The sequence below is a fragment of the Suricata suricatta genome, chromosome 2 (assembly GCF_006229205.1).
Source record: "Suricata suricatta isolate VVHF042 chromosome 2, meerkat_22Aug2017_6uvM2_HiC, whole genome shotgun sequence".
Lineage (NCBI taxonomy): Eukaryota > Metazoa > Chordata > Mammalia > Carnivora > Herpestidae > Suricata > Suricata suricatta.
This window is the reverse complement of record NC_043701.1, coordinates 15,755,114-15,778,880: the sequence shown is the minus strand read 5'-3', so window position 1 is coordinate 15,778,880 and position 23,767 is coordinate 15,755,114. Positions and strand designations below refer to the sequence as shown.

General features: G+C 39.4%; 1 protein-coding gene across 1 annotated transcript in view; it reads right to left on the bottom strand.

Annotated features, from left to right (window-relative positions):
• Nucleotides 1–23,767, bottom strand: part of DGKI (diacylglycerol kinase iota) — a 286,356-nt gene that overhangs the window by 145,177 nt on the left and 117,412 nt on the right. Inside the window, exons 17-19 of the mRNA XM_029922877.1 lie at nt 21,473–21,546; nt 19,481–19,592; nt 8,214–8,413 (exon numbers count right to left, since the gene is read on the bottom strand). Coding sequence (XP_029778737.1) covers nt 8,214–8,413; nt 19,481–19,592; nt 21,473–21,546 — 386 coding nt within the window. The remainder of the gene's footprint in view (nt 1–8,213; nt 8,414–19,480; nt 19,593–21,472; nt 21,547–23,767) is intronic.

Below are 23,767 nucleotides of genomic sequence, written 5' to 3'. Positions count from 1 at the left end.
GAAACAAAAGGAAACACAGGCTCTGAAGCAGGCTCCAAGCTGTCAGCACAGAGCCCGACGCAGGGCTTGAACTCCAGAACCATAAGATCATGACCTGAGCCAAAGTTCAATGCTTAACCAACTCAGCCACCAAGTCACCTCTGCTTTGTTTTATTTTATTGGATAAAGCCACTAATACTTTGGAATAACACTCAGGATGCATATGTGGTCATATGTGAACAAAAATAAAATTTCAGGATTCTTTGCCATAAAGGTGAAATGTCCTGTGTGCACAGACATTACTAATAGGTTGCAATTCTTAATAATCCATGAATGACACTGTCACCACCATGACCTTCTCCTAACAATGACAAAAAAAACAATTAGAAAGCTGGAAGGAAAGATCATGCAAGTTGCTTTAAGAAACCAACATTTCTTACAGGAGCAGCAGAAAGAGACACTTCTCCCCAGAAGGGATCATCTATAGAAGAGTTTTTCTCAGTAGAAAATGGCTGACCAAGAGTAAAAAAAAAAAAAATCAGCCAGGTTAGAGTTGAAGATACTGGGGTCCAGACTTTCATGAGGACCAGAGCAACACAAATGTGATTATTAAACACTGCTGAAAATAGCGTAAGAATGGGTCAAAACTGTTAACCACTGCCAGAATATGTAAATACACAATACTTAATGTTTTTCTTGGCTTTTTCTCCCAGGCTCCTTGACAGTGTTTTCTTATATGTCCTTTAAATTCTATTTTAATAAATTTTCATTTCAGAAACATTTCAGAGATACCGATGTGTCTCTGAAATCTGACATCTATAGATGTTCTATAGATCTAACATCCATTATCTGTAATAGCTGATATCTCATATATAGATACGTTTTAGAGCCATGTTCAAGTTCTAAAGTGCCAACACAGGCATTCTGCCTATTACAATCAAAACAGGACAGTTTGCCTTACTGTAGTGTATGCACCTGGAATACGAAAAAAGAACCTCATTTAAATTATACAACTAAAACTTGAAACACAACCCAAACTTTAACAGAAATCTGACTAATTCCACACGCACCTCTATTGTTGATATTCTCGATTCTTTGAACACTATCAACAGAGCTACTGAAAACAACCACCAAACCCCATTCCTTGGACTCCAACTTATTGGAGAAGCCTTTTGCAGACTGTAGGCTATACCCCAGAATAACCTCCAAATTGAAAACTACGTTATTTTCCTGTTGAGTCTCTGACTGTTCAATTTTAATTTCCATGAAGGCAGTGTCCTGTTGTGATCACCACTAGATTCCAAGCACAAAACGGTGGGCACAGAGCAAATGTAAAGTGATGTTTTTGAAGAAATGTATTGTAATAAGTGAATAAATAAATGTGTATTTGTAAGATTGGGACTGAAGGTAAAATTACACGATTGAACTTTAGGAATCATTTTGGCATACCCCTAGATGTTAGATATTGTACAGCTCAGTGTACATTCCCTCATTCCGCCAACTGACAACTCTGTTTGGTTTCAGAATACTTTGTGTTAAGATCTGTCTGTGATCAGGGCAGGGGACACAAAAATTCAAAAAAGATACAGTCAATGATCTCAAGTAGCCTCAGTCTAGTATGGGACACACACACACACACACACACACACACACACACCTACAGAGCTAATGTAATTAATACTAGCCTATCAAACCTTGAGAGATACAATAAGTATATCAGTAGCGAACTCTAATGAGAAGCTAACTAATGCAATATGAAGCCACAAGGAATTCTCTGAAAAGCCAATGATTCAACTAGGGCTGAAGAAATACATAGGATCATCATAGATGAAAGGTGGCAAATTGTAAACTGTTGAAGGTGTGAACTTCGAAGTTAAATCACCTGAGTTTGCAACCCAGTCTACCACTTGTTAGCTGTGTGACCTCAGTCAAGTTAGTTAGCCTCTTGGTGCACAGAGTCCTTGCAGTACCACAGGTGGAGATCATACCACGTGTCCCAGAGGACTGCTGGGGGAGTAATTAGTTAACGTAAAGCACCTGTAACAGTACCCGACCCACAACAAAAGCTAAGTGTTTGTATGATAAAGAAAAGGGGCAAGACAGAGGCAACAACATAAAAAAGAAGTCCCAAAGTGCTAAAAACCATTTTTCCCTAGAAAAAGATAAAAGCATAGAATAGTCTTGCTAACTCAGTGACAGTTTGGGGTCATTGACCTTTTATTTCAATCATAGATTCTCAACCCAAATGATGCCCAGATGCATGCATGTACTCAAAACTCCACACGTAACTTTAGGGGACCTCACAAATTAAGGGCAGCAGGCACACCTTCCACATCGTCTTCAACATCATCCCTGAGCTACAGTTAACAGAATGGTCTTTTGTTCTTAAAAACTTGCCACAAACACCGATGCTTAGGATGGAATTTCCTACAACCTCATGCAATTATGGGTCCTCACTAATCTCATCAAAAATTTAAACCTGAACCCTTAGAGGACTGAGACAAACAGGACATGAAGAACTGGACAGCTGCACCTCAAAATCACAGAGGGGTAATGAAGGCAATTAGGGTTGGCAGGTCCTTGTCTGAGGAGCAGACCTGTGAGGGAAGAGGAGGCAGGAAGTCTAACCCCAAGCAGAAGACGAGGGTGCTAGACAAAGTGTATAAACGGGCCGGCTTTGTACTCACGTGGTGAAGGAGCCAGGGGGGGCAGACACTCTCCGCAGGTCGGCAGCTGGCACCTGACGGATACTAGAGGCAGCAGGGAATGAGCAGCGAAGACAGTCAGCACAACAGCGTGGACAGACAGGGAACAAGCCAGGAGAGAGAAAGAGAGACACACAAAATTTAAACAAAAATTAAATGAGCGCGTCACCAAACAGTGAATGAAAGGAAAAGGAAAATCCAGCCAGCCACGGACATAATCCAAAAAGCCAGTGACAGCAATGAAGCCAACAGGACACAGGGCAAGGGCTGGCTCCGCGGCAAGCCACAGACTGGAGCACAGGGCAGGGCGTGGGCAGGTGCAACGGGAGCGTGGACACGGGGCGGGGCTGCGGGCAGGAGGCATCATCACTGTCCTCTCTCGTTCTAGGTCATTCGAGATATCCATGGAGAGGATGCGCGCATGTGCGCAAGTACGCACTCTCTCACACACACACACACACACACACACACACACACACACACACACACACTAGAGAGGGGCATAGGCTGGCATAGTAAACTCATCTTTCAGGAGAGTCAAGGTAGACTTAATCCTTTAACATAGTGCTCATGATTCCAAACCTCTGTAGGAAATCTGTATTGAAATACAACCATCTTGAAAAGGGTGGCTTAACAAAAACTTGAAGGACTCTGAAGGTAACACCATGAAAACTGAAATTCATCACGCTGATGCCATAATTCCACTCTACTCTTGGTAGAAGAGTGAAACCACAGACGTCTCCCTTTTCTCTCTTCTTTTATAAAAGAGAGAACGTTTGGTTGCTATTGGAAAAGATGAAAAGTAAATTTGAAGAAACTAAAGCAAAAATTTGTTGTCACCTTTACATAGTTATTCTCTCTACTCTCTTAGATGGTTGGAAGAGCGTCACTCTAACTGCAGTAGAAGAGCTCCCTGATGCCTGTTTTCTGCTGGGTATGCAAATACTCATATCAAGTCACCATGAGTCAACTCCTGTTATCCTCAAAGGACTCTCAGTTACAACCAACACTACTTCTGAGCAGCTAGACTGATGGGATCCAATCAACTGTGCTGCCCAATTCCAAGTTCGCCAACTAGAAATCTTGCCCTTGAATAACATGATTGCTTTTCACACTGTAGTATTAATTACCAGTGAGCTCAGGATCACAGCTAGCATAACATCTCCTTAGCCACCTGAGACATTTGAAATTTCTATTCCTTTCCAAGGTACCTTTCAAATAGCATCATCAAATTGATCTGGCTACCATGTTACTAGTACATGAATATGAACCTAGGTAAAACTCCTCTATTACTTTTTTAGGGGAAGATATTTATTGCAATTCTCACTTTGAATAGATTCAAATGCCATGGTAAAATGAGATATTTTCCTGTTACCAGTGGGGTGGGGGGTTGACTGAATACAACAGGATGAGCCCTTCAGTTTCTATGGTAACAGCAAATTGGATTATGGACCAGGAAATGTTTGGGGGGGGGCGATAATATTTTTAAAGCATAAATAAAGATCTAATGGCATCATGAGGGCCTACTATTTAACCATTTCTCATGGGAATTCCCCCACCTATCCATGCGAGCCAGATTTTAAAATTCTTAAGTATGTATCTTCCATTTATTAACATCAAATGTTATCAAGACATTATCTTTATTACTTTTATATTCACAGATTTTAGATTTATGCTATTTTAGAAATAATCTTGGAGAAATGTTAACAGATACAGCATTATAGAACTGACCCATGTGTAAGCCACTATTCAGCAAAAAACCATGTCTCAGACATACTGGGAGGCACTGAGGACCCTAAGCAAGGTAAAGAGATAAGTCAACCAAGGACTATACTATTATTGATAAATGGTGTGATGCATGTAACACAGAATGGGAATAGCTAATGGGTAGACGTAGATAGAAAAGGATTCTTAGGGCAAGTTATACTTCAATAGAATCTTAAACTTGAGCAAGTTTTAACAGACAAAGAGGCAGGAAGGAAGGTGCTGCAAGAAAAGCATCAGGGGGTGCTTGGGTGGCTCAGTCAGTTTAGCATCTGACTTTGGCTCAGGTCACGATTTTGTGGTTCATGGGTTCGAGCCCCACATTGGGCTCTGGGCTGACAGCTCGGAGCTGTCATTTTTATTTTAACATTTTAAATAACATTTAACATTTTAAATAAATGTTAAAAAAAAACAAAATAAAACAAATAAAAGCATCCAAACTGCAAAAGTATGACAATGCGTGAGGCAGGCCACTGCTCCAGAGCAGCAATGATCTCTGGAGCACAGAAGAGAATGATGAAGGCAATGATCACAAGGGTATGCACAGTTAAGGAACAGAAGTTTAACATTTCTAGAAAAATCTTTCCAATTAGTCTATTGGAAAAGGTGTTGTGTGAAGGGCAGGGATACTGGAAACAAGGAATTATGAGCATTAAAGTGACACTGTGGGGAGGTAGCTTACACGGCCTTTGAACAAAGGCCATACTACTAGCAGAGGAGTGTGAGTTAAAGACTGGGAAATAAATAGAAGGTAGACCTCTAAGACGACATGGCCTGTGTAAGAGTGCAAGTGACTGGGAGGACGCCAGGGCGGGGTCATGGGAAATAATTAGATGGTTCCATGTAGATAGATGTGGACGACAAGGCATCCCTGGCTGATGAGCAGAGAAAGCAAATGCATCCGTTTATGAGCCCATTTTTAGCCTACGGTCTAAGGTTGCTAGCAGATATCCAGGTAAAGATGTCAGCTAAGATATCTTGGAGTGAGTCTTCACTGCTAAAAGAATGCCTGGATAGAAGACATACATGTGAGGTTTATTCACTTTTCGGTCATAGATGAAATCCAGGGTACACATGTGATCCCCCAGAGAAAGGCAAACCCATGAGGAACACCACTGCTCAGGCGGGAAAGGAGCTAGTTGTTTAGGGAACCACAATGTCTAATTCTCAGATATTTAGTTAACTCCCTACCCCATCACACACAGAGGTTTCTGAACAAATTCTCTAGACGTTTTTAACCTGTTTTCTTTCTTCTGAAAGAAGACGGGCAAATGGAACAGAAGAAACAGATAATCTAGTAAACAATGAGAAAATGGGAGAAAGAAAGAAAGAAAGAAAGAATGAGAGAGAGAGAGAGAGTGAGGGAGGGAGGAAGGGAGAAAGGGAGGTGGGGGAAGAAAATAAATCTCTCTCTGCCTTGGCTGCAAAAGTGAACTTGGCAAAACCGTGGCCAAAACAGATAAAAGCCTGGAGGACTCAGAAGGTTGAAGAAAACTTGTAGAAAGGTCTGAATGGCCAGACAACTCTCAAACTGGAAACTCTCCTTGGAAATCCAGCAGAAAAAGTCAGATTTAAAAACACGATTTCTCGTAAAACAGGCACAAGAAATCTAATTGCAGAGGGTGAGCAAGAGCGGAAAGGCAGAGCACTCAAGGCTTGAGCAAACAAGGCAACACGATGACCAGGTGTTGGGTTTCCTTTGAAAATGTGCTATCTGGATTGATTTTCTGAAAAATATAGTGTTCTGATAGTTATTCGTCATAAGTGGTAATAAATACCTTTGTTGAGTTTTACAAGTATCCCTTCCGGAACTGAAAAGCATGCAACTGCCATTTTCATAGGTATTTCCAGAGGCCTGAGGCTGCCTACATGGACCACTGCCCCCTGGTGGGAAGGCATTAACTTTGTTTCTTGAGCACCCTCACAGCTAGATCTAGGCCGTCACATCATCTGCCATACGTACTCTAAGTACAAAAAGAAAACAACTATTCATATTTGTTTTTATATGTGAAGAAAGCCCAAATGAATTCTTAACAATACACATGCTGCGCAAATACAAATTCTTTCTCAGTGCAAGGGCAAGAGCTAGTTGAAACTAAGCACCTGGAGACAATTTCGTGTCTGATAAGGTTATTAAATATAGCACGGCCAGGCACAAAAATGGGAGGACTTTGCCTGTGGATATTAAGAACTGTTAGTTTTATTCTAGCTTCTTAACTATCACAAGTGACCCAAACAACCTGAGCTGCTACACTAGCTTCAAAATGGTTTTCCATTTAGCATCTTACAGCTTTCTCCTGGACTAGTGGTTCGTGGATGAACTCTAACATTTCCAGAGAGAGTACAGTCAACGGTGTATCATTGCTGACATCCTACCTTTTTAACACGCATACTTGCCAGTTGTATATTCAACCTAACTGAAGGTAAAGGCAGGGAGAAAACAAAGCCATTGGGAATGAGCTGAGGGGTTTTACCAGCTGCAAAATGTAAATGAAGTAAGGAATGCAGCTGAACAAGTTGTCTGGATAATGATGTGAGCAAAGTGCGGAGTGACTCTGATGTTCAAAATGACTCTGCGGTAGGAGGAAGCAGAGTGCGCATTCCAGCCTCAGACGTCAAAGCAGATGCTAGGAATGCAAACACCTGAAGAGACCTGTCTAATGCTATTCCTCAACATATGCCATCGAGAAAGAGAGGTGAAGTCAGGCTCTGGCGGTGAGCGATGGCACCCGTGTTACTGGTCTATTCTAGGTACTTCTGAAGATTGTCACAGCGATTCCAGAAATACGTGGCAAAGCATGCCCTTGCTTCACAGGCACTGCAAGAAGCCAGCCATTCAGTCCAAATAGGGAATCATGCATCACAGGCCACAAACAGGAGTCGCACCTTGGAGGGGCCCTCCCTGTGACAGAGTAATGACCCAAGGCTGAGTCTGAAAACAGCCTTACCTTGACGTATATTAGGCATATGGGCATTATATACAGAAGACACTCAAAAAGAGGCTTCAAATCCCCAGCTTACTCCAGCCCCTTCTCCAACACCAGAGAGACATCTCCATTTAAAAAATGAGATTAAAGGGTGCTATAAAATGAATATACTCAAAATATCTAGTTATTATCACCTGAAATCAGTTCATCAACACACCCAAGGAAAGAAAGGGTCCAAGAGGGATACATTTTATTTAGGTGTTGAATAGTGAATCAGGTTGTAGTTAGACAATAGGATGCTACTCAGGACAGCAAAATTGAGTTGAAGCACCAGAGGACACAGGACCCCAAAATGGGGGCGTTGGGAAAGTGATAACTCACTAACAGGCAGAAGCGGGATGCAACGTGCAGAGAGGTGAGCCCCCAAAATCCAGTTCTGCCAACCTCCTGCGAGTGGGGAACCCAACACTCCCCAAGTGACCTGGGTAAAGGAGAGGCCAACAGCATGCCTTCTTAAAACAAAATGGAACATGCTTATCTTGGCGTATTTTATGACCCTAAAATCACTCTTAGTGATTTTCTGCTGTTCCCAGTAAGTATATAGCAAAGTGATCAATGAAGAGTGAGCTATCTAGTATACAATACAGCAATAAGTTCTAAAGGAAGTGTGTGGTCACTGTGTAATAAACATGAAGAAAACTATGGGAGAGAGACCAAGGAACTGTGGTTTCTTGGACTTTGTTCCTTTCTCAACACAGGAAGGCCCTAGATCATGCACATGCCTGGTGTTCTCTCTATGATCATTGTATCCACAAAAGTAGGCAAGGGGCAAACTCACTCATTGAGTAAAGGCATGGATGTTCTCCTCTTGCTCTTCTGTACCATGTTGGCTTGATTCCTCAAGGAGATCCGAATCATGGCTGGGGCCAACCTACAGGGCTCCCCATCCACTTGCATGGGGATGGATTTGTAAGTGAGCAGCATGACCTCCCGACACTGGTGTAGCCTTTCCCCATGGCCCCCGACTTGCAGGGCAGCCTGTAAATTCAAGAGTCAAAAGGAAGCTGGAAGTTAGTTCTTCAGAGTCAGGAAAGCTAGATACCCAAGTCCACTATACATAACCAAAAGGCCTTTGATAAACATGTTGAACATTGCTAGCCAGGAGTAGAATGGGAAACCTTGGATAAATCACCTTAACAAAAATAAACTAAAATTTCTAAACTTTTGATGAGCTTCACCACAAATTTTCATCAATAACCAGTTGTCAGTATTAATTTATTCACATTACTTTAATACAAAAGTTTTTCTTTGTGTTTAGTTAGTCCCATTGAATAACCAATATAAGGAGAAAAAAGAAAATAAAAGCGATAAAGCAGTTTAAGGCAGCTTTTATACTATGTTTAAATGTAAGCATATATTATAATATATAATACATATTATTTAAACATAAATATATAATATAGTTACATAACATATATATGTATGTATAACAGGCATATATGACATGCTATAAGATGTAACAATATATTGCATATTAAATACGTTCATATTTAAATATGCATCCCACTCTTGGTTAATTTGCAAATGGGCAGGCTTTTTTTTTACTTTTACCTAAAAACTCCTTAAGCTACCTTTAGTCTGTATAAGATCTATATAATACAAAATAAGACTAATTACTCAACTAAGAGCATTGTGAAAAGTATAGCAGTTTTGAAGATCAAACACGGAGTTCAGTTCACCATGGTAGCCACAGAATGGAAAGTCAATCCAACATTAAAAGCCTGTTGTTGAGAACAACAAATTAATAGACCATTCTGGCATTACTAAAAATGTATGTGTGTGTTATATTTTTATGTTATATATGTTATTAAATATGTAATATCCTTTAGGGATGAATGAAAATAATACATGTTTGGTTATAAAAGAATACACAAATTTTACAACTTCATGAATATTTTTATACACATGTGAATCTCTATCCAAATCAAGCTTTAGATAATTCACAAGTTCCCATGTGCTCTTTCTCAATCTTTTTATACTCTTCCCATCAACTAGTTAGTAACCAATATCTGACTTCTATTATCATAGATATAATTTGTTTGAAATTGAAATTCATATAAGCCATACTGGCTGACTCCTTTGTGTCTGGCATCTTTTGCTCAGTGTTATTTTTGAGTAATATATAGCAAAATCCATTTATTTACTCTTTTGGTGATACACATTTGGTTGTTTCCAGTTTATAGCTATTGTTGATGCGAACTTTCCTGAATGTATCTCTTGGTAGATACATACCTCTTGGGTACATACAATGAGAAGAATTGCTATGCCATTAAGTTTAGATGTATAATTAACTTTGGCAGATACTGCTAAATATTTTTTCAATAAGGTTACATTATGCCTTTGAGTTATCAATTTATTTATAATAAATATAAAAAAGGAGTTTAATACTAACTTGCTCAAAATCTAAAAGATTAAAACATACATACTATCAACTTGTTTCTATAGTTCTCTTTCCTGTCAATGAGGGATTAACTTTGTTAACAGAGACTTGTGATGTCAACTTCCCCTTATTTGGTTGCCAGATATTTGTATTTATCTGATGCTTTGAATTTCTTTTTTTTATTGCATTTGCATTAATTTGAACAATAGAAACCTGATTATCTATAAATGCAAAGAGAAAAGAAGCACAAAGGGACAAACAGGAGAGAAAGAAAATAGAGTAAAAACTGAGAACTTCCTATTGATCACGTTTAATGTTAAAAGTATTCCACTGTGTGCTTTACACACAATTTTATCAAATTGGTTGAGAAAACTAGAAAAGCAGAGGAGAATGCAGTGAGAATTTACTAAAATTCTTTTTGGCCTATTACCCAATCCTTTATTATTCAGTTGAAAGTTTTTCTTGGCTGTACTCAAGTGATCCACTTAAGTCAATGGATTAAAGCCACTATCTCATCTCCAGAACTTTTCTAATATATTCCCCTTGACTTAAGTACTTCTCAATTGAAGATGTATCCCTTCATCATCCACTGTTCTGAAAACACTTTCTTCTTCTCCCTACCCTCCCCCCAACCCTCACCTTGACTCAGCCTAATGACAAACAAAAATGCAGAACCTGCCAGGTAAGAACTTAGTCCTCTGAGTTTCACAGAATTGAAAATGGTGTTAAATACTTCCCAACCCCTTGGAATTTAGAAGGCATACACTGTACTGTAGAGCAGTTTTTTAAAAATTTTTTAAAATGTTTTATTTATTTTTGATACAGAGAGAGACAGAGCATGAGAGGGGGAGGGGCAGAGAGAGAAAGAGACACAGAACCGGAAGCAGGTGTAGGGCACTTTTAAGTCATCTTCTCAGCCTCAAAAATAGAGCAATAATACAAACATGTAAATAGCTGTCAATGCTAGTCCTGCTGGTTTTTCAGAATCAATCCAAGATCACCACACAGGCTCAAGAGGAATTACAGTAAAGAGCTTTTTGGGGTAAAAACAGTTCTATTACTGTTAGCACAGCCACATTATTTTTGGAACAAATTAGAATAAAGCTAATATTTTAAATATTTATTAAAAATAGTTCTCTTTCAGGGTGCCTGGGTGGCTCAGTTGGTTAAGTGTCTGACTCTTAGTTTCGGCCCAGGTCATGATCTCATGGCTTTGTGGGTTTGAGCCCCACATCAGTCTCTGTGCTGGCAGTGCAGAGCCTGCTTGGGATTCTCTCTCTCCGTCTCTCACTGCCCTTCCCCCCACTTCTGTTCTCTCTGTCTCTCTCAAAATAAATAAAAATAAAAAATTTTAAAAAATAGTTATTTTTCATCACTCAGAATGGTCTAGGCTTAACCACAAATATCCCCGTAATTTGCTAGAGAGAATTACTTACTGGGAATATGGTGATTTATTAATGACAGACATTGAATTATCTGTTCAACCCAGCATACATTACTCTTATGAAAACTTTAAATGTTACCTTTCTGATAGAATAAGACCTGATAGAAAAGTAAAGAAAGCTGCTGCAGTGAGTGCACTGACTGCCATTTACCACCCTGCTGCCCAGACCGTGACGTTCCTTCGTGCCACAGGTGTGGCTTGAGACTTCCAGTCTCTCCACGCTATATCTCTCCCCATAGTACTTGCCTCTGTTTTCCCCCAAACCTCATCCTCTTTCTTATTACTCAAGCCCTTATTCTGTTTGCTGTCAGATGAAAATCATGGACAATCCTAGGTTGATAGGGGCGGAGAAGAAAACATAGAATACTTAGGAACAAATTTAGTAAAGAGTATGTATGCAAGAACCTGAAAACTGCACTGAAACTAGGAAACTATAAAACTTTGCTAAGAGAAATCTAACAGCAGCCAAATAAATGGAGAAAGGCATCATGGGTGTAGATTGGAACACTCAATACTGTTAGCATGTCAGTGCTCCCTAATCTAGAGATTCAAAGCAATCCCAATTAAAATCCCTGCAGGGTTTTTTTGTTTGTTTGTTTTGCAAACAAATTGATTCTAAAATTTATTTACAAATACAAAAGACAGAATAACCAAACATTCTTAGAAGTGCAAAGGGAAATGCTTCATATTACCAGTTGGAAGACTTACTATAAACCTATAATAATCAAAACACTGTTGTACTACCGTAAGTATAAAGAAATAAATCAATGGGACAGGATAGAGTCCAGAAATAGAACCACATACAATTGAAGGGCAAAGGCAGCCAAGGTAATTCTACAGACAAGTCTAAACAACAAAGAATGCTGGAAAAAGTGTATTTAAAAAAAATGAATCTTGAGTCACTTACACAATAATTTATACACTAATACAATAATAATTTGAGCTGAATAACATACTTATATATAAAAGCTAAACCTATAAATCTTCAAAAAGAAGACATAGGAGAATATCTTCCCAACCTTTCTTGGAACGAGCAAGGTTTCTTAAAAGGGCACAAAAAGCCTAATGTGATATAAGCCTACCTCATAAAACTGGAATTCAGAGGAACTTCTGCTCATCAAAACCAACATTAAGAAAATAAATAGATGGAAAATCTATTTGCACTTAATATGTCTGTGAATCCACCTGTATTCAGAATATATAAATAACTCCTGCAATTCAACAATAAAAGACAGCCTACTAAAATATGCAAAAAAAAAACAACCCCACACTTTGAAAACCCATGCAAGGTAACAATAAAGTTGAACAACAATGTGCGCTTACTCTCATTTGTTTCCTGTTTAAGAGGACTTAATGGACACACAAAACATACAGGATTTCTTTGTTTCTCTCTAGGGATACAATCTGATACTCATCTCTCCTTCTGTTTCCTCAAGTGCAATATTCTAATAGCTTTTTGTTTCTGTTAACACATTTCCATCACCTCTGGGATATTACTTCTTACCACGTACTCTCCCACATTGCTGTTGGGCAAGTAAACGGGACAACATTTCTAGAAAGCAGTTTTATAACCATTATTAGAGGTTTTAAAATATTTATGTCACTGACTCAGTAATTCCTTTTGTGGGGATATGTCATAAGACACTGTTTTGAAATATGGACAGAAACATATGAATAATCATGTTAATTACAGGATCATTTATACCATCAAACATCCAGAAACATTTAGTAAAGGGAGTTTTTCATAAAGGAATAATTATTATATAAATTGAGGTTATTATATATGAAAGAGTAGTCAGCCATTAGTACTGTGGTTTTTAGCTATAATAACATGATTTCCTATATATTTAAAAACAGAAATAAAGCAACTGGAAGAAAATACATCAAAATGTAAATAGTTACAAATCAGGTAATTATGACTAATATTTCCATTTTAAGTTCTTGTACTTATGTATATTATAAAATAAGCAAACACTTAACAGTTTTTCATAAAAAGTAAAGATTATACTATCTAGTATGTGTAAAACTTCAGCCCTGGAAATTTTTCCATGTAATTTTTCTCATCGAACAAACTTTTGCATTTCTAATTCATAAATAGAAAAGAGATTACATATTCTAATTTCAATTAACAAAAAGAAAGCTGGCTATACTTTATTTAAAAATAAATAAATAAATTGTGAAATAGATTTCACAACTGTGAAACTGTTGGATTTCACACGGTATAGCAAATTGGTTACCAATTCCCCAATCTGAATAATGCTTTGAACTGTCTTAAAGAGTTTTAGATTACTTAGAAACAGACTCAACGTGAAAAGATCTTCAAAGTCATGAAGGCAAAAAATTGTATTGGAAATAAATATAAATTACAATGTCTGATTCTGGTCTGTGTAGAACCCCAAAAGGTAATCGGGTTTCCACACACCCAATGAAGAATCATAATTCATAAGCAGGCATTTCAGCCAGGAAGATGAATTGAAAGTTTAAGCTTTGAAAGTTGCAACTGGAAGATAAAGAGTCTAAAAGAAACAGTGTAATTCTACTTGAATCTCTCTTCAATTCAAGTGCCACTCTGAATATTTTAAAAGACACAAAAATACACACATATACCTGAATAACCACACCGTTCTGTTTATATAATCATCTTACACACATATAATTTTCAAATAATTTATGTTCTCAGAAGCATAATCAGTGTAATAGTTTCAAGAAATGTGAAGCTAAAATCCTGAAAGTTAAATTCTTTCTTCTTGAACAATGGTGTACTGTTCTGTGAGCAGTCAGGAACATGTGTCTGAAAACAGAGACATATGTGCCCATATTCTTTAGGGAGCATAGGGTGTTCAAAACTGTACAGTATAAACTACATTCAACTCTGCTTTTTTTCAAGTAGAATTTTTTTTTAATCTTGGGAGCAATCTAAAGTCACTAGAATCTGAGCTCCAAACACATTTGATGCCAGCTAGTATGCATTTTTACATGATTCATATGGTATAAAGAGAAAGAATAATGGATATAATTTTAGCATTCCATTTACTCTTCACCAGCGCTCATCAACTACTATTTTTCTCCTTTTCCTACCAATGATGGGGTGGAAGAGAAAGAGACCTAAGGGATTCCTGAATCCCTCTCAACCTGGAGGGATCCTCTGAGCTCTAAACAGGTATTTCAAATTGCCTCTGTCTCCTTAAATGTCTTACAGGGGTTTCAAATTTAACTTACATAAAACATAACTGAGCACGGGGTAATAGAACTGCGAAGTCACCACATTGTACACCTGAAACTAATTTAGCACTCTAAGTTAAGTAGACTGGAATTAAAATATAATTTTGAAATATGGTTTAATAAAACCACAGTTCATTTGTTGGCAATATTATCTTTCTTTTATCTTCCCTGCATCTCTACTATAGTCACCATTTACCCAGTGGACTACGCTGCCCAGCTGGGATTCGTGCACACTCCTCTGCCCCCTTCACAGTAAGTCCCATGTCTGAGTCACTCTTGAGGTCGCCAATCCCCCCATCTTCATCACCACTTCTCATGGCGGGTGTCCAGGCTCCCTCAGTTCTTCACCCGGATTTTGGTACCAACATCCTGCTTTGTCTATCTCCCTCTAGCACTTTCCACACAGACATCCAGGTAACCTTTCTAAACCACAAATCTGATTCTGTCTCATTCCATCTCTTTCAACCTCCCCATTTAACAGGTCCTGAAACAACATAAAACAAAGCAAAACAAAACAAAACAAAGCAAAACCTTCTGTCCTAACTTTCTCCGCATCAGTGTCTTTCATCACCATATGTGTCGTCACGGAGCGACCATGGGGGATTCTAGAATACCACGCTCTCTTAGGCTCATCCTCCATGGAACAGATGCCTGCAATTTCATCCACAGACACTCTTCTCTCTGCTGTGCAATTTTTGCTGATTTCCCCATTTTATAAACACTGTTCTGCTTTCATCTTCTTCCTATCTTTACATGTGCCTTTCTCCTAGAATTTATTATGCCAGATGGCAATTACTTATGTTTTTCATGTTCTGCCACAACACTGAACTGTGGGTACCCTGAGGACAGGGCTTGTCTTTTGGTCCATTTCATAATCATTTTACACAGCAGAGCATCATTCATGAATTCAAAGTATTTGTGGATTCAATAAATTTTCAATAAATACTTATGACTAATATTAAATGCATGAAAGCAGGGAGATATTTTTATTAACAAACACTACTAGAATTTATAAAATTCCTATTAATTAGAGGCCATTAGTATTGCCTGTATTTCCCATACTCTGCCTGGCCTTTCATGATCTAGCATCACAAGCTACCTAGTGTTACTTCCACCGCACCTGATTTGCCAAGTATTTATAAGCCCACCCAGATTCCAGGGCATGGTGCATAGACCAAAACTCGTAATGGGGGTGTTGAAAAAATTAGAATCCATTTGAAAACCAACTACTGGGTGCCTGGGTGGTTCAGTTGGTTAAGCGTCCGGTTTCGGCTCAGGTCATGATCTCACGGTTCATGGGTTCGAGCCCTGCGTCGGGCTCTGTGCTGACAGCTAGCTCAGAGGCTGGAGCCTGCTTAGGATTCTGTGTCTCCCTCTCTCTCTGACCCTCCCCTACTTGTGCTGTCTCTCTCTGTCTCTCAAAAAATAAATAAAAAACATTTAAAAAAAATTTTAAAAAACCAACTACCATCAGAAGGTGCTAGTAAATTACTTATTTTGAAAATGTATAAATAAAGAAAAATCCTGCTTTTCCTACACAAATTTTCTAAGTAACCAAGTATTAGGTGAAATTACTCTTTATAGAAATATTCCAGTTAATGAATGAAAAAGGACAGAGTTAGAATATCACTACTCGGCCAACCGCTAATGATTGCTGGACCCAGACAATGATCATTCAGTTCTATGAGCCAAAACAGAGCAACGACCAGATATTACCTATTGGCTTTGGAAGAAGAGAACACTAACCACAAAGTAGATTTGTTGGGTGGGGGGTGGAGATGGAAGTGGTGCACCTACGTCCAACTATCAACTTAAAGGAAACAGCAAGACATAAGAACATGTGAATTGATACCTAAGGGATATTATTAGCACAATTTAGACTCAAGGAAACTTTTCAGGACAAATAGCCTGGTTTTTACTCTCAATAAATAAATGAAGAAGATAAATAGATGGACAGAAACCCATAGATACTTAAGAGTTCTATCAAGCAATCACAATAAATAAATTTAACGTGGATCCTGGTTCAAATTAACAGAGCATTAGAAAACAAAGGATATTTGCGAAGAAACTGGAAATCTAAGCACTCAGTAAATAATTATAGTCAGATGCTGTCTTATTTTTTTCAGATATAAGTTGTGTCATAATGTTCATAAAACAAAGTCTTATCTTTTAAAAGCATATTCAGAAGTATTCATAAGGAGCTAACACCATGTCTGAGATGTGCTTCAACTTAATATAAAGCAGGTGGGGCCAGACAGAAGCCTGCCTATCAGGTGAACATTATAGACACGAGGTGACAGTACATGACGGCTCAGTACATTATTTTGTTTATTTTTATATCGGACTCTTCCATAATAAATACTCATGTAAAAACACACTTCACTAATTTCCCAGTGACCTTGGGACAAAGTCAAAATCTCTAGATAAATCCTATAATCACTCCACGATCCAGCCAACGCCTACCTCACCAGCATCAACTACTACTCGCACTTTTCATCTCCATAAAATGAGTTCTAGTTCCCACGGAGGACTAGGATCTCTCATACCTGTAAGTGCATATAAATTTCTCTTTACACAGATGCCAAATCCCACTCTTCTTCTCCTGGCAAAATTCGCTCACTCTGCCACATCTGCTCATGCCAACTCCGGGCATCGGGCTCTCTGCTGTGCGGCAGTCACAGGCTCGAGGGGTGGATATCTACCACCTGCTGCTCCTGGCTGGCACTTTACCCTTCCCTGCCCTCCTTCTTGCCTTGTGAGCCTGACCCACTTACGTTGTACCAGTGGCTGCCTTGTCCCCTGACTTCTGGTTGGCCTTCTCCAGAGGGAGACACCGGCAGAAGATCTAGAGGGCCAGGAAGAGTAAGGTCACCATATCCAGGGCTCCGGCTCTCTGCCTGCCAGGTTGGCACTGTTGACTGCTTCTGTTTAGCAAACACTGTCAGGTGGTCCTTCCCAAATAGCCCTCCGTCGGGTACAGCTGACTGCTTCCTTACTTCTGCACCTTCAGCTCAGGAATACACCACCACCCATTGTTCCTTCTCACAAACCTAGTTCACTGTTTGTAGAGTCCCTCCATAAACTCTCCTCTAATTCCCAGTCTCAGTCTGCTAGCGCTTTCCTGTCCAGGAACGACACGACTGTAAACAAAAGTAACCCGAGGAAGGCTATAAAAATGGTCTGACATAGATATGGACTGAGAAGTTACGGAAGATGGACAGTTAAAGAACATTTTAGAGAGAAATGGCATATGCAATGGCCCTGTGGTGCAAAAGCACCAAGAGGTGTTCAAAGCTGAGCATGGCTTGAGAGGCTACTTGAGCTAGAAAGCAAAGAAGGCAGTGGGAAAGGCTAGAGAACGCGAGAGAAACTCAATCTTGCAGGCCTACATTTAGATTTTGGTCCTCAGAGTGGTGGGGAAGTATCTAGTATCCTTCTTGCCCTTCTAAGCCTACGTGAAGGATCTTTTCTTCCACGTTCCCTGACAGCCTTCTGCCACATAATCATGACTAGAAAGTTCTGGTACACATTCAATACATGTTCACTGAATCCACAAATAAATGAATGAGTAAAACACACGTGGCCAGGTTTAAGGGTTTTTTGGTCACCTCCAAGAATTCTACCTTGCACATGTGCTTCTTGAATTGATTCCTATGTTTGCTCTTGGCTGAATGTTTACCTGTAACTAATTAGCATTAAAGGCCTTTGGAGAGAAAGAGCTGTGTATGAGATACCACCCTGAAAATTAGACCCATCCAGACCAATCTTCCACACTTAACAGTCATTTCATCCCAGAGATGGCAGATTTAATGAGCTGTATCACCATCTCAGGTGATGGGCCTTCTTGCCTCAACCGCTAAGTGCTATTCTGTTAGATTTCAGCAACCCAAAGTGATCGAGGAAAAGTGAGTAGGGATCCACAAGATGAGAGGCAAAGAGAGCTGCTTTGGTTTGTGGGTTGTTTTTTTTTTTTTTTGTAAATATTCTATTTCTTTCTGAGAGAGAGAGAGACAGCATGAGCAGGGGAGGGTCAGAGAGAGAGAGACACACAGAATTCGAAGACAGGCTCCAGGCTCTGAGCTTGCTGTCAGCACAGAGCCCGACACAGGGCTCGAACCCACAAACCATGAGATCATGACCTGAGCCAAAGCCAGACACTCAACTGACTGAGCCACCCGGGCACCCCTGTTTTGGCTTGTTTAGAACAAGAAATACAACCTTCTTACCTGCAGGCATCAGGCGTAGCCCACACCAAGTGCTAAGCATAGGCCACAAGAAGCTTTAAATTTTTGAATTCACTTTATAAACTGATAGCACAGCCTGATTTACACCACATAAGGTGATACACCTAATTTTTAACTGGTTTCCTCATCATCCAATAATAGGTTGAAATACACAGCTAAAACCTGCCGGAAACTGCCGTTACACCATAATTCACAATTTGATGCAGGCAAACAAAATTAAAATGCAAAGGTCATCTCAATACTGTAGTAAATGAATATTCATTAATGTCACAATAATGATGTCTTTCTTTATTAAGGTATTTTGTGGTAATGGAGATGTCCACCTTTTCTGTTAGCAAGCAAGATAAAGATAAATGCAAATAACCACCTTCCTTTCTACTTTAACACTCCAGTCCTTAGTGAAACAAAAAGCTATCAAATGGCAAGGTTTCTGCATTAATGCTGGAATATGTCTGTGGCATAATGCTTTTTAATTTCCCTAAGCACTTTGTATTTCACTACGGTAGAAAATTAACCAGGATTATTAACAAATAATACTTATTTTTGAAGTTCATACAACTGTGTATAATTTTCTTAGCGACATAAAGAATTGGGATTTTTTGTTCCTGTTTTCCCTAAGCATTTCTGTATTGCATAAAAATTATAAAATGGTAAAGCAGGAGAGAAAATTAAAGACTGAAAACCAAAAATCTATGAAATGAATAAACTCAGTGACTGAAATTATCTCATTTCAATAAAATATCATTATTGCTCACCAAAGAGGCCATAGTGAATCCAATTACTTCAATATAACCATCATCATGACGCTGAGGTTCAAAATCATGGTGATCTCCTGGGTTCCCCCAGGGCATTGTGCCAGCACAATATCTGCAAGATAAGATTAAAAAAAGAAATAAACTTATTCCATTCCTCTCGTGACTGTTATTAGGTATTAGTTTACAGTGAGATCCAGTGTATCTCACCTAAGAATCGTTTTCGGTTCTTGGTGCATAACTTCCAATAGAAAAGAAAATGGATTTATCACTTCCAAATATCCATCTGTGAAAATGGACCACAGTTTTATAACAAAAGCATCTGATGGTGCCCATCTTTCTCCTAACCCATTATTTATTGACATTTCTCACTCAGTGGTCCTTTATGTCTCTTTTCTAGGATATGCCACGAGTTCTAGAATCTGGTCTTGGGGGAGGACACTGTAAGCCAGCAGAAAAGGAAAAGGAAACCGCGGTAGGTAAGCAGTGGTTATTATGTGCTGAACTAAGATAATAAATAACCTCTGGGAAGGTAAGCAGAGAGAGGTAACTCAAGAAGTGTAAGGAAGGCAGGCAGAAAAGATAAAAGATGAAGGAAAAAGAAGGGGGGCGCCTGAGTGGCTCAGTCAGTTGAGTGTCTGGCTTTGGCTCAGGTCATGATCTCACCGTTCGTGGGTTCGAGTCCTGCGTCGGGCTCTGTGCTGACAGTTCAGAGCCTGGAGCCTGCTTCTCATTCTGTGTGTCCCTCTCTCTTCTGCCCCTCCCCTGCTCATGATCTGTCTCTTTCTGTCTCTCAAAAATCAATAAATGTTAAAAAAAATAAAAATTTAAAAAATTTAAAAAAGGAAAAAGGAGACATGAAGGATATTGGAAAAGTAGAGGAAGAGGAACGGAGAGAGAAAAAGCAAGAAGAAAAAAAAAGAGAAAAAATTAAAGAAAGCTTATAACCAATGTTTCCTGAGAATCTTGGTCTTTTACTTAACTTTTTATTTTAGAGAAAAAGAATGTGAGCTGGGGAGAGGGTCAGGGGGAGACAGAGAGAATCTTAAGCAGGCTCCAAACTCAGCATGAACCCTGACACAGGGCTAGATCCCACAACCCTTGGACCATGACCTGAGCTGAAATCAACAGTCTGATGCTTAACCCACTGAGCCACTCCGGTGCCTCATCTAAGTCTTTTATTTTAATGATGAAGATGAAAATCCTACTGGATTAGGACTGTAGGTAACTACACTGAGCACTGCCAAAAATAATCAGGAGGCTCTAATATGTTTTCCTAACCATAAACTTACATACAACTCTCGTTTCAATTAAACACAGGCTAAATAGAACTTATCTGCAGATTTTCTGTCTTGAGTTGTGTGGTTTGTGAATAACAAAGGGTCATAGATCCATCTCTTCCAAAATCTTGGCTTGGGAGGCTAGACTCCAATTTTGTACCACTGAGATAATGTGCTTATTTTGAGTCTAGTTAATCTTAAATATCCCTTTCTCCTGAGGTATATAATAGCACCAAAGAGAGTTGACATTCTGGCTAGGAAATGCTACTCTAATTGATCCTATTTTTTTCCCAAAGCAATCATCTAGCAACAATTTTGAATGTGTTCCATACTAAAATCAGGCTGGATGGCTTCCTAACAGCTTTTGGGAAACTGAGAACAGGGATTTATTCAAGGCTATCATTCTTGGGAGGGAGAGAGAATCAGTAATTGAGAATCACATTAAAACGTTCCAGTAAATAGGGGTGCCTGGGTTTCTTAACAATGGATGTGTATGCCATGCATGCCACATCACATTAAAATAAAAAACACCCACCACAGAGAACACTAAACAAACCAAGCAAAACAAAATTATCAGACCTAGAAATGCCTAAGAAGCCAGTAAGATAACTTACTTCCATTGTTTATACTTGGTCATTTTCTATAATGAAAACCAATAGCCTCAAGTCAAACAGAGCTCACACAACACCAAAGAAAAAGTATGAACAGAACTTACCTGGGTATATTTAAAAATACTATACACTGGAACTTCAGTTCCTGAATCTTTGGAGTGAGATCTGTTCCATCACACTGCAACAATCAAAGCAGAAAAGGAGGGGTTGAAGCGATCACAAGTCTAGAAATGTTATCAAAAGCCAACACAAGGTTGGCCACGAGGTTGACACAATGGCACATATCATGGTCTTCCCTTGCCCCCAACACTGTTTAAGTGAATGTCCGGTACCATGACTGAAAATGTACTCTGATTTTAACTATGGCAGACCTAGGGTTCAGAGCATGGTTTTGTTTTGATGTAGAAACAAAGCTGCCATTTGACCAAAGTAATCTTTTTTTTCTGGTCTCACAAACAAAGGAATTGCCATCATTCTTAACCTTGGATTATTAGGTATTTTGAATTGTAATATCAACAGTAAAAAGATTTATGAATCCTTAAGGAAATGAAAAGGAATCCTCAAGTTTAGGCAGTAGTGCTCTCCACCATAGTTATCTGACCCAAACAATAGGGATGAATACAATCATTTATTTTATTTGCTTTCTGAGCTCAGTTTTTATTTTGAAAATGTTAAACATTGGGGCGCCTGGGTGGTTCAGTTGGTTAAGTGTCCAGCTTCAGGTCAGGTCATGATCTCGGTTCGTGAGTTCGAGCCCCGTGTCAGGCTCTGTGCTGACAGCTAGCTCAGAGCATGGAGCCTGCTTTGGATTCTGTATCTCCCTCTCTCTCAGACCCTCCCCTGTTCACGCTGTGTCTCTGTCTCTCAAAAATAAATAAAAAACATTTAAAAATTTTTTTAAAAAAGAGGGGGGGAGCCAATATGGCGGAGAGGAAGGGAGCTCTGTAAACTTCGTCTGCCCCATGGATTGAGCTGAGAAGGACATTACTCTCATCTGCAAGAGCAGAAGGAGAAAATACGGACTCCAGAAGGAAGAGAACCTGAAGGATATGTGACATTGGCCACACGAACCCTGAATCCTGGGTGCCAACAGGGAAAAAATAGCCCCCACCTCCGCGCAATCCCAGCAGAGAGTTGGCGGCGGTGGAGACCTGGGTGCGTGCACAGGCTGCAGGAGCTCCCAGATCATTTCCAGCAGCTCCCTGCGCCGCCTCCAGCAACAGCTACGCCCTCATTCCTCCCCCAGCACTAACGCCATCCCCACTGGGGGTTGAGTCTGTGACAGTACACACGCACTTCACCTCCTGCTGTGCATCTCCCCTCAGGCAGGGGCAGCCGAAACCCCAGCCTGAGCCAAGACAAACTGATTCCTCCCCCTAAGAAGCCAGCAACCAAAACAAAAACATCTCATCTGTGGTAGCATAAAAAGTGTATGGACTGGAACTTTGAATAGAGGTGGGCCTGGAAAATACAACTCCACTCAACCAAGGCAAAAGGAGATCTGACTCATTAGAGTGGCCTACACTTCTTAGCTCAGAAGAGCTTGGTGTGCCGCCTATCTAATCTCTGTAGACACCAAGGCTGAGCCTCTGAGAGCAGCCTCCAAGACCTACCACATCAAACCATGCCTATCCACGAGGGGGAGCTGCTGGTTTTGGGGTTGTTTTTGTTTTTGCTTTTTTTAATAATTTTTTTTCTTCATTCTTTTCCTTTTCACCTTTTTCTGTGTGTATTTTTTTATTATTATTACTTTTTTTTACTTAAATTTTTAAAAATTTTTACTCCTTATTTTCCTTTCTCCTTTCTCCCTTTTTTTTTTCTTCTTTGCCTTCTTGCAATCCAGATATATTCTCCTATATCTCATCCCTACCTCTCCTCTCAACTGATCATACACTTTTAGACTGTCCACTGTCCTTTGTTGTCTCTGACTCCCTTTATTTTTTTCTTTTAGTTTTCTTTTTCTTTTCTTCTTCTCTTTTTGTCTCCTTCCTCCCCATTCTCCTTATTTTCTTTCCCCTGTTAATGTGTTTGTTTCTTTGATTTGTCTGTGCATTTGTGTGTTACTGTTCCCTCTGTGTGTGTCTGTCTGTTTTCCTTCTTAGGGCTACACCAAAAAACAAGCCAAAGTGTGCATGACAGCAAGGCCCAAATATTGCTGAGTAGGGAAATAAAATATTCAAAGGCACAACAAGAGAAACTGAGAGACACCATTAAAAGAACATTTCCTGAAATGACAGGACCTGGACAGTCAATAAGCCTCCTTTAATAGAGAAATATTAATAGGTGCACAGTGCACAACAAGCTTTCTAAAGGTGACAAGAGACAGAAAACTAGCAAAAATGACAAAACGAAGGAACTCTCCCCTGAAGAACCTCTAAGAGGAAGTCACAGCCACAGAA